The following is an 11,777-nucleotide window of genomic DNA, read 5'->3' on the forward strand; positions in this document are numbered from 1 at the left end:
TTCTATTCTATTTTAATTCTACTTTATCTTCTTTTTTTATTTAAAACAAAAAAACTAGCTTTTTATTTTTTCTATTCTATCTACTTGTGTGTGTGTGTGTGTGTGTGTGTATAATATATATATATATACCTTGCTACGTGTACTGCGTTAGGCTAACCGAGACTTGTCATTTGCACTTATATATCGTTGCTCTTTTGTTAGTTTTGACTGCTTTTATTGTCCTCATTTGTAAGTCGCTTTGGATAAAAGCGTCTGCTAAATGACTAAATGTAAAAATGTAAAAAGATCAGCTTGAAAAAATCTGACTGACCTGATATAAAAGATCTAGACAAGCTTAGAAGTTTAGATGAGGCTGGAGATGGGTATCTGGATATGTCGGGAAACAAATCATATGTGAAAAACATTATAGTCATAATGCAAAATAGTTCAGATCAATACATGGGTATTACTGTCTGTTAAAAATGTAAAAAAAAAAAAAAAAAAACCTTGGGAGTTGTCTATTCATTGAAAGTCAAAGAGGTTTAAAACAACACTGGACCCTATTGACTCTCTTTTAATGGAAAAAAAACTGGAGAACTTTTTTATCCAAAATATCATCTTTTTGTAGTGATCCACAATCTTCTCATGACCGATTTCGATTTTTTACAAGCAAATTGGCCGATACTTACTGCCCTTTTTTAAATATTGATTTTATTTTCAAGCAAAAGACAAGAAAAACTGATAATATGAGTATATCAACAAGATGTTTATTTGCTGTATTACAGGCCAAACTCTCTGTAGCCATTTAAAATTAGAGGCAACCATTGAATTTTAATCACGATCCAAACAAAGATGCTACATGTAGCAGTTTCTGATTTTAATTAGATTGTATAATTTCAAAATCTGAAGCAGAAACAGAATGGTCTGACTTTAGCTATGTGAAATTATGCTACATAAAACATATCTACATGAAATCAAAACAGCAGGCAGGCTGAATGAGAATGCACATTCACTATCTGACAGTAGGTGGCACTTAAGGAACAGCAGCAATATAGCCTTTCCTTGGTTCCTCTCTGGCATCATGGATACATCGTATTTACGAGTTGAACGCACATGAATGCCAGCACAAAGTTGTTATTACGAGTGGAAAACTTGAAATTTTCTTTAAGCCCCGAGTTTCCGAGTTGGGGCCAGGTCAGTGAAAAAACGTGTCGGATGCAATGGACGCACCCAAAGATTATAGATATGCAGCATCTTTATTGACGGTAAATTTGTTGAAATTAATAAAATGAATATTTTTTGTAATGTACAATAAAACTATACAAGTTACAGATACAAAATATTATATTATTGTATAATTACCATAGAATATATAGTGATTCAGTTTACATCATAAATTTAATAAAAACAGAAAAAAGCAAAAACACTATGATGCACATTCTTTATTCATCATTTTGTAGATGTAGAGTTTAAAAAAACATTGCATTTTATGTAGAAAAGTGAAATCGCCATTTTGTTCCGACCAAATTTACTTGATCGCACCTGATGTCATAATTACGACTTCACCCGTAAGTACGAATGTCCCAGGAGGACTTAAACGCAGCATCAGTTAATGGCCGTTTACAGACTTTTTCCATATAAATTACATTTTGGAAAATGATTGCAATGCAGTTTGTGCAAGTCCAGAGCAGAGATCAGCTGAACAGTGTATATTCTTTTGTGTTCTGTAGAAGAAAGCAAGTCGTACAGATTTAAATAACATGAGGATGAATAAATGACAGAATGTTCATTTTAAGGTGGACTTTCCTTTGATGACCCTTCTACATGTGACACTTAAACAGCCAATAAACAATTAGTGAAATCCAATCAGCTAAAACTTACATTTTACAGACTTTCTACTTGGTCATCTGACCAGACCAAACCATCCCTGGGATGTACTCACAAGTTTCATGATGTTAGTAACAGAACGCTCTCAAACTAATAAATGATGTCTGCAGAGTCAGGCAGCAGCCACTGTGTTTCTGCTCCTCACTGCAGGATACTCTCAGAATCCTTTGGAGAATTTCTTGATTACTTCACCAGGAGAAGCGAGGCCTCCTTGCCCTCAAAACGTTTTTAGCCTAGCATTAGGCATCTGGAATTTTAGGTGCAAAACAACTTGTGTTGAAGCTTGACCTACATTAACACTGGAAACACGATAAATTGGTTTTAGAAAAGACTATTGATCTTTAGTTCTGGCACAGTGTTATCATGCCCTATAGCTCAGGACCCAGAAAGGCTTGACATACACAGAAATGCATGCAACTTGGATAGGAGGAGGAGGGGGCTATAGTTAACTTTAAGAGCAGTGGACCCTTCATATTTGCGTCTTTTCCAGCCCATAAAGTGAGCCCATGGGTGTATAATAATGGCTGTGAGTGTGCATACGTGTGCGTGTGTTTTCCTTTTTCTAGTTATTTTATGTCCCTGCATCCTATATCCCCAGGCTCATATTTTCCATGGTGAGCAAGTGCCTCAAAAACTGCAACCGTTACACTTTGTTTTTCCATTTCTATCTCTGACTCTCCTGTGATATCATTCATCTATTTTTCATCCTCACATTTGAAGGAATAGTTCTGTCATCATTTACTCACCCTAATGTCTTTAGAAACACGTTTGATTTTCCGTGAATGGTGACCACTGCGGTCAAGCAATATTTTCACATTATGATGTTTTTATCATGCTTTTTTTGGAGCTTGACAGACCCTGGTCCCTATCCACTTTAATTATATGGAAGAGAGCAGCGGTAACATTCTTCAAAACATTTCCTTTCATGTTCTTTAGAATAAATAAAGACAAAGTTTTGTAATGACATGAGGATGAGGAAATGATGACAGAATTTAAAATTTTGCGTGAACTATCCCTTTAACCTCAATTAGCCCTGAGAGTTTAAGTAGCGAGTCTAATTCAACTTGTAAAATCCAGTTTGTCTCATAAACTGTGCTCCATTTGTATCTCCGTTTCATTGTGGCGTTTGCTTAAGTAGTTTTGCAGAAAAGTTCCAGAGCATACCTCGATTAAAACAAGCTGTCCTAACAAAATACACAGCCGATCCAAACAGCTGGCAGAGCAAATCAATGCTGTGCAAAGACTGCCTGTTTATGAAAGGACAGGGTGGGGTTAAGGAGGAGCAGCCCGGCTAATATGGTAATATTAAGACCTCTTCAAAATGACCTCAGGTCAGTTTTTGAATATGTTTTTCTGACTCAAACATAAGAGGTGGGTAGGCCGTAACTTCAGCAGCTGTAATTGGAAGCCGGATTTACAAGACAGCTGCTGCTGATGAAGGCCTACTTGAGAAGTTGTCTTGATTCATTTTCATCTGCAGTTGATTAACATGAGACTGTGCGCAGTAAATCTTCTCCTTTTTTAGAGATGTTTTTGTTTTTTCTGGGTTCAGTCGACGAGACAGCTTTCAGACATTCATAAGCTCTCTTTGGGTGTATTTGCAATCACTGATCAGGAGTTGGAATGTCATTTGCTCAAAAATGGGTCGACGACTCGCATATGTTCTAAAGGAGATGCAGAAAAAAGCTCTATCTTTTAAAAGGGTGAAGAAAATGCTTACTTTTCTACTGTATCTTGTTGCTGATGTTAGGGCCATACGTCCAATCAACTTCTTTAAATCACTCAAAAACAATTCCGTGCACAAATGTATATTTTTACAAATATTTACAATAGGATTTATTTAACTCTGCTGTGTATAATATTAAATATCCTTAACTTTGCTATGTATAATATTTGTTGTTAATGCCAAAGTGAATGTAGTTGCTGTAGTGTTTAAAACTTTTTTGTTGAAAATTTCGTTTATATACTTAAATTAATTTCAAAGTTCACATTTATTCCGAATTCAAAACATGTACACTAGCGTTCAAAAGTTTGGGGTTAGGAGTAAGAGTTTTGAATGTTTATGAAAGAAGACTTATGCTTCCCTAAGCTGCATTTATTTCATCAAAAATACAGCAAAAACTGTAATATTGTGAAATATTATTACAATTTCAAATTAATGTATTCTCTTTTAATATATTTTAAAATGTAATTTATTCTTGTAATGGAAAAGGTGAATTTTGAATCAATTTTGAAAACAGTTGTGCTGCTTAATATTTTTGTTAAAACTGTGATTTTTTTAAGGATTCTCTGATGAATAGAAAGATCAAAATAATAGCATGTATTCGAAATAGAATTTTTAGTAAAAGTCTTTTTATGTAAATATTTATTCTCACTTTTGATCAATTTAATGCATCCATGCTAGATAAAAGTATTAATTTCTTTCCAAAAAAACGTTAGGGTACACCATTTAAAAATTGCTCCATTCAGTTTGATAGAAATTTGTCAAACATTTAAAATGCATAAATTAAAAAATAAAAAATAAATAAAATGTCGTCAGTCACTTCTAAAAAGATCAGCATATGTTGTGTTTTGCATCCCCACCATGCTTAATCAACAAGAATGACTTAACCAGTGAGTTTCAATGGTAAACAACATCATGATTATGTTTGTCCACCAGCCAGACCAGCACCAAACCTGCACTAACGTGCATAACAGCCAGTTCATACTGGTCTAAGCAGCAGGGTTGGTAGAAGCCGGTCAAATTAGGCAGATGTACACATGTTGTGTGTCATATCCAAAGGGATAGGTTGTGTGTCATATCCTCGTCCAAGAAAGCTGTGAACAAAAGAAAATACAGATTACATTACAAAACGCAGATTATATATGGGTTTGGAATTGTACTGGGTCACTTAATGTACTGTACAAACCAGTTGGGATCAACTGCAGCAGACAATGCTTAAATAAAGGACAGCAAAACTTTGTAATTTGTGCTGTGAAGTTGGTTCACTTTGTGCAGTACGCATCTGACATTCCCATGAAATACCCCAGAAACTTAAAATATCTGTTCCCCTTTCTTGTTCTTGCCAGAGGCACTGCCAACACAAATAAATGTTGCATATTGACACTGCTCCTCATTTTAGGTCACCAAATGGCTGAGTACACTGTGGACATGGGAAGGACTGGTTATTTTTAGGTGAATATGTTGCAAAAAGTGTGACTTCCAGTATATATCTGGACAATTTAGCAAACAGTTTGCCAAGCGCCGACAAGATCCACCCATTTACTGAGACAAGTTTAGCCTTGAGGGCAACATTAGCCTGTAATTGTTTCCACATTGGTTTACTAGGCAAATGTAGACAAGACCAACAGGTAAACAACACCATTTTACAGTGATAACTCATAAGCAGTACTTCATTTCACAGCACAGTGGTGAAGTGTGATTCATATATTGATTGATGTAATAGAATTCATAATTATGAATATTATCACAACACACATAAATGAATTATGAATATACAATGATCTCCACTAGCATTTGACAGCTAGAAAGTGTATAAATGCTTGAACAGAATGTTCTATAATGTAAAAACCAAACAAACTTCTTTGTTTTGCTTGAAGTCTACATATGTGCTATGTTAATTAATATTAATGCCACTTGGTTTTATAGTTTGTTATATTACACAACTCTCTGGAATACTTGATTCTGATTTGTCAATCACAACATTCTATAGTCAAATATTTTTGTATAATGATGACTAAACTGTATAACTGACCATTGTCCCACCATGTGACCATTGTATTTTACTGATATACTCATTAATATCAATATTTCATGTCTATTTGTTTACTTTTTTGGTAAGCAACCATAGGAAAATGCATGTTCTTCTGGTCATTATTGCAAAATACACCCCTTCAGAATGACCTGATCACCCTGATTTTGCAATAATGGCTTTGACGCCATACACTATACTTTAAATGTATATTGTAATGCAATATACTTGCATATACTGTAATGCATATACTTCTGCTTTTTTGGGCTTGCTTAAAGGAATAGTTCACCCAAAAATGAAAATTATGTCAATAACTTTCAAACCTGTCTTTTGTGGAACACAGAAGACATTTTGATAAATGTTGTGTTTTTGTTCATATACGGAAAGCCAATGGGGTTTAGTGTTGTTTTGGACCCTTTGACTAAAGATTTTGTCACACGCAACAATCGACATCTCATATGATCTTTGACTAATTCTCAACTTCCCATCTAGCTTTTTCCTTGTCAATCAATAACATATACAATATATTCTGCTTAACTTCATTAATGACAGAAATGTATTATTGTAGATCTTTAAATTTACAATTTATCTGTAGATCTTAAAATACTTGTCAGATGAAAGCACTGTAAAATAGAAAGTAGAGCTTATCACAAACAATAAAGCATGAAATCATTGTTTGAGTTCTGCTCTGCTAATTTAAGCAGCAGAGTTTGTATAAATGTGATACACAGTTTATATTAGAAGGTTTGCAGCTGTTTACTCTTCTGTCAAGGTAAAGCTGACTATGAGGACGACACGGCTGAAGTTTAGGGTTGTGGAGGGTGAGGGGTTTCGTTGTGTGATAGAGAGGCTTCTTTTCGTCCCCTTAAGTTCCATTCTATGTTTCCGTGCCGTACTTCAGTGAAAAAATAACAGCCATTTAAAAACGATTTAGGAAAATATGGGAGAGTATAAATGGCATGAGAATAAATGAGTCAGCGCAAGGTTGTCATGTGTCAGCTTCTTTAGAGGAGGCGTCTCTGCCGCATGTTGGCTGACCTGACAAAGAGAGCTAAAGAAATGCTGGACAGCTGCAAATGCTCAACTTGCAGGAAATGGGATATGGGTTTGGGGGCATGACTCTATATGAAAGAGACCTCTCGCTGGTGTTTAGACAAGGCCTCAGATGAGAGGTGGCATGGAGAAAAGTATGGTATAAGTCATGTGCCTTTTCATCATTTTATGATGACGTGACAGAATCTCTGCAGGCCATGTGCTGTAGCTTGTATATTTTACTGAGTCCAAGCAGTGGTGGAAAAACATTGAGAAGATTCCACACTCAAAAAAAAATTCATTGGCTGAACTTAATTTAATTGTTGACAGTGGTTTTTAAACTTTGGAAATGGGTTTTCTTAACATTGAATTAAACTGAAACTGGACTGGAAACATAACTAAATTGAGTAAAACAATAAAATGACACATCAAACTAATCTAACTGACTAACTGAATCTCTTAAGTGTAGCTAATAAAAAACGCATGTTAGCATGACAAACGCAATTTTTACTAAGTGCAGGCTCACCACAATGGTAACCCAAAACACAACATAACAGAAACTTTTCTATATTCCAAAATAACTCCAATTTCTCATCTTGTTAAAAAGCAATTTAAATAACACTTAAATACAACATTTGCTCACCCAATTTAGTCTTGTGCAAGGTATGGGAACGCTCCGGTTACTCACGTAACCTCGGTTCCCTGAGATAAGGGAACGAGCGTTGCGTCGTCATTGACGACTGGTTGGGGGAAACTCCTGTTTACTCTGATATTGAAGCCTGATTTGTTAATGTTTGTGTAGTTCAACAAACCAATGGCGCTTGAGCCCGCCAGAGGGGGCGGAGCCAACTGCTATATAAGTAGGGCAGGGACGTCCAAATTGTAGAATCTAATAAAGGTAGACGGCGATGACCAACTGGCGGCCGCACAAATCTCCCCAATAGAGATCCCACTGGACCAGGCCCAAAAGGAGGCCATTCCTCTGGTGGAATGGGCCCTCACACCCAAAGGGCATCGCAAGCCAGCCGAGGCATAAGCCAGAGCTATAGCATCTACTATCTACTACATCTACCAGACAGGGCTTGCAAGTCCCTTACTCGCTTGACTGACGCCAGGGCCAAAAGCCGAGCGGTTTTGAGTGTCATGACCCTTAAGCCGGCTGTTTGAAGTGGCTCAAAGGGGGAGCTCTTGAGAGCTCTCAGGACTATAGACAAGTCCCATACTGGCACCGTCTTAGGGCGAGGAGGGTTGAACCGCCGAGCACCTCTAAGAAACTTAGCGACCAAGTCGTTTCTGCCAATTGTCCGGCCAGCCTCGAGAGAATCATTCGCCACGATGGCTGCCACATAGACTTTGAGCATGGAAGGGGTGCGCCCCTTATCCAGCAGCTCTTGCAAAAAGGTTAGCACGTGGGACACGTCACATGATACCGGATCCTGGTTCCGTGCTAAACACCAGTCAATGAAGACTGACCACTTGAGGGCATAGAGGCGTCTCGTAGTTGGAGCTCTAGCCTCTAAAATGGTATTACTCCCGTCGAGTGGCCAGACGTGAAGGCTCCACAATTCCGGCTGGGGATGCCAAATCTTGCCCTGCGCCTGTGAGAGAAGGTCTCTCTTCAGTGGTATTGACCACGGTGCTGCAGACAGCAGCTGGATCATCTCCGGAAACCAGACTTGGTTTCTCCAGAGAGGGGCCACGAGGAGGAGAGAGAACTTTGTGTCCCTGAGCCACAGCTTTGATGCAGCTATGTGTTACCTTGACATAAAAGCGACCCAGGCACCAGGCGTGGGACGGAACGCGGTCTCTCAGCCAAAGTTGAAGGGGCCGCATGTGAAGCAGGCCCAGGTGAATAACCGAGGAGGCAGCCGCCATGAGGCTGAGCATCCTCTGAAATGCCCTCAGGGGACGTGTAGCCCCCAGCCTGAAAGACGCTGCCGCTCGCTGGATAGTCAGGGAGCGTTCCGGCGTAATCCAAGCTCGCATCCTTACAGAGTCTATGACTGATCCCAGACTCGCTGTCTGGGAATCAGAAAACTCTTGGCTTGATTGATTTTCAGCCCAAGACGCTCTACGTGGTTGAGCAACAACGACCTGTGAGCGATAAGCCGCCGTTCTGAGTCGGCTTGTACTAGCCAATCGTCGAGGTAGTTCAAATTGCGGATTCCCATCTGTCTTAGAGGGGAAAGAGCCGCATCTACGCACTTCGTGAAACTGCGACGGCCAAACGGTAGGACCAAACGGTAGGACCGTATACTGATAGGCCACTCCCTCGAAGGCGAATCTCAAGAAGGGTCTGTGACAGGGCCCTATTTGGATGTGAAAGTAAGCGTCTTTCAGATCCACAGACAGAAACCAGTCCTCTGGGCGAATTTGCACGAGGATCTGCTTCAAAGTCAACATTCTGAATGGCCGTCGCATGAGGGCCTGATTCAGACGTCTGCACTAAAAAACCTCCACCGCTCAGAGGTGCTCGAAAGGGTGGGGAATGATCGCGAGCCTTCTTTGAGGGGGTTTCGGCATTTGTGAGAACTTGCCCTCTCCTTTTCCTCTCTTCATGCAGATCAGGACGACTTCTTAGGCTCAGGGTCCAGCACTACACGAGGACGGGAACCTTGGCGCTTTGGGAAGGGATACCTCCTTGTCGTCTGGGGGCATTGTTGGATGTCAGGCTCTGGCTTGTGCGAGAGCTGAAACTGCGCCGTCTTTGCAGGCTGCTGTGTGGACGTTGGCTTTGGTCGGCTTGAAACAGTTGCCGTGATGGGGCGCATAGGCAGGAAATGACGCAGCTTTTGCTATGTCTTTTTGGCCTCAGTAAAGCGCTCAGTGAAGCCATCCACAGCAGGGCCGAAAAGTCCCTTGGGGGAAACCGGGGAATCGAGGAAGGCCGTCTTTTCAGCGTCCCTGATGTCCGTCAAGTTTAGCCATAGGTGGCGCTCCAGCACCACCAGGCTAGCCATGGCCTTGCCCACTGCCTGCGTCGTCGCCTTGGTAGCACGCAAGGCCAGATCTGTCGCCGCACGCAGCTCCGTGAAGGCGCCAGGATCCCGGCCAGACTCGTCCATGTCCCAGAGATGTTTGGCCTGAAACACTTGAAGCACAGACATCATATGCAGGGCTGGACCGGCTCTGGCCAGCCGCTGCATAAGCCCTGTTGGCTAGGGCTGACGTCATCCTGCAGGGCTTTGAGGGATGCACTGCAGCTTTGAGCCCTCGGCTCGATGGTGGAAGAAGATGAGCAGCCACCGCCTCTTCCAGAGGGGGGAGCTTGCAATACCCCTTGTCCGAAGCGCCGTCAATGGTGGTGAGAGCTGCAGCAGTCGAGGGATTAACACGTACGGAGCCCGCCATGTTTTGGTGAGCTTGCCGTGCACCACAGGCACGAAGGGAGCTGGACGCTGGCCGGAGGAAGGATGACGTTGTCCTTTCAGGAAGGCCGGGGGCGGGCTCTTCTGGGGCCGACCACTCAAGGCCAAGTTCCTCCACAGCGTGTGTGAGAACGCGGATCAGCTCCGAGTCTACGCTGGGCCACGTAGACTGAGATGGAGGGGGAGCTTCAGGCTCTTTGCCGGAACATGCCCACTCGTCAGCGTCAGATGCTGTCAAGGACATGGAGTTGTCGACAACCACCTCTTCCTCAGAAGCGCCAAAGGAGACCAAGCTGCTCGCATCCGATGAGGGGCACTGATCCTCGCGTGCAAAGCACACCGGTGGGAAGAGTGAAGCGCACGGGCACTGGGCCGACACCACATCACTCGAGCCCGAGAAGATGGTCCCGCTGTTCCTTCCTCTTTGGAGAGAAAGGAGTCGGGAGAACAGAGCGGGGAGGACCGCCTTCATAAAAGAAGGTGATCCGCGAGCGAAGATGGGCGAGATTCATGCTCTTGCAGTGAGAACATAAAGCCTCGGTGAGTGCAGCCTATGCGTGGGAGACCCTCAGACAGGCGACACACTCATCATGACCGTCAGCTTCATGCAGTGGGTCCTTGCACGAGCTACACTTGCAAAGCGACATTTGAAATAACACGCTATGAGAAATTGCTCAGAAAATTTGCTCTTTTTATCCAGCCGGATGGCCGCAGGGGAAACTCCTTCCATTGCAGTGGCTTGGTTCGACAGCGGAAGAGCAGGCTGAGCTTCTTGCTTCGGCTTCTTGCTTCGTTGCAGAGTCAGCGAAGAGATGGTCTCATCGCTGAAGGAGAAGATTCTGATGAAATGGTGCTCCGGGCCGACTTATATAGCAGTCAGCTCCGCCCCCTCTGGCGTTCTTAGTTTCAGAAATGCTACGCTAATGGAAATTCATTTAGTCCTAAGAAGGCAAGTCAGTCCACTCGGTGGCCATCTTGGAAATGCCCCAGATGGCTAATTCAAGTCATGCAAGTTCAGCTCCTATCTCCTATCTACTTAAACTGAAATGAGAAAAACAGAAATCTTTAAAACTGTTGAATGAAAAACATTTCAAATAAGGAATAAAATGTGATAGCAATGGTTTTGCTGCTATATTGAAATTGCAATGTCTTCCATTCATTTTGATACACGTTTAAGCGAGTCTCCTCCCCTTATAAAGTCTCTGGTAAACTTTTGTGTTACACATTTAATGGATTTCATATTAAGAAAATATTGGGTCTCATTCACTAACTGTGTGTATGCAACAAATTTGTGTGTAAAATCAGTATATGATAGTATTAATGAATAAATCATGATTTATCAATAACTTTCTTTTTTAAAATGTATTCTAAATTTTACCCTCCCCCAAAAAATATATATATATTATATACACACAAAAATCACATCATCCGGGTGGTCTTATAAGATGACATTCTATACATATAAAAATTTTCTTAAATATATTTAATCATATATTCAATTCAATTCAATTCAGGTTTATTGGTAACACTTTACAATAAGGTTGTATTAGTTAACATTAGTTCATGCATTAGTTAACATGAACTATATATAAGCGTATAAAACGTTACAAAATAATATTGGAGGGAACTTCAGATTAATTATATGTCCAAGTTAGTTAAAGGGGTCATATGATGCTAAAAATAACATAATTTTGTGTATTTGGTGTAATGAAAGTTGTTTATGCGGTTTAAGGTTAAAAAACACATTATTTTCCACATA

At 40.9% G+C, this 11,777-nt stretch overlaps 2 protein-coding genes across 2 annotated transcripts in view; one reads left to right on the forward strand and one right to left on the reverse strand.

Annotated features, from left to right (window-relative positions):
• timp2a (TIMP metallopeptidase inhibitor 2a) overlaps positions 1–11,777 on the forward strand; it is a 31,814-nt gene that overhangs the window by 11,774 nt on the left and 8,263 nt on the right. The gene's annotated exons all lie outside the window — the stretch shown is intronic.
• Positions 4,558–11,777, reverse strand: part of LOC107755483 (sideroflexin-2-like) — a 31,383-nt gene continuing 24,163 nt past the window's right edge. The window contains exon 13 of the mRNA XM_016572284.1: positions 4,558–4,683. Within this exon, the coding sequence (XP_016427770.1) occupies positions 4,611–4,683 (73 nt within the window). The 3' untranslated portion in view covers positions 4,558–4,610. The remainder of the gene's footprint in view (positions 4,684–11,777) is intronic.

The sequence above is a fragment of the Sinocyclocheilus rhinocerous genome, unplaced genomic scaffold (assembly GCF_001515625.1).
Source record: "Sinocyclocheilus rhinocerous isolate Xijiao unplaced genomic scaffold, SAMN03320098_v1.1 scaffold140, whole genome shotgun sequence".
Lineage (NCBI taxonomy): Eukaryota > Metazoa > Chordata > Actinopteri > Cypriniformes > Cyprinidae > Sinocyclocheilus > Sinocyclocheilus rhinocerous.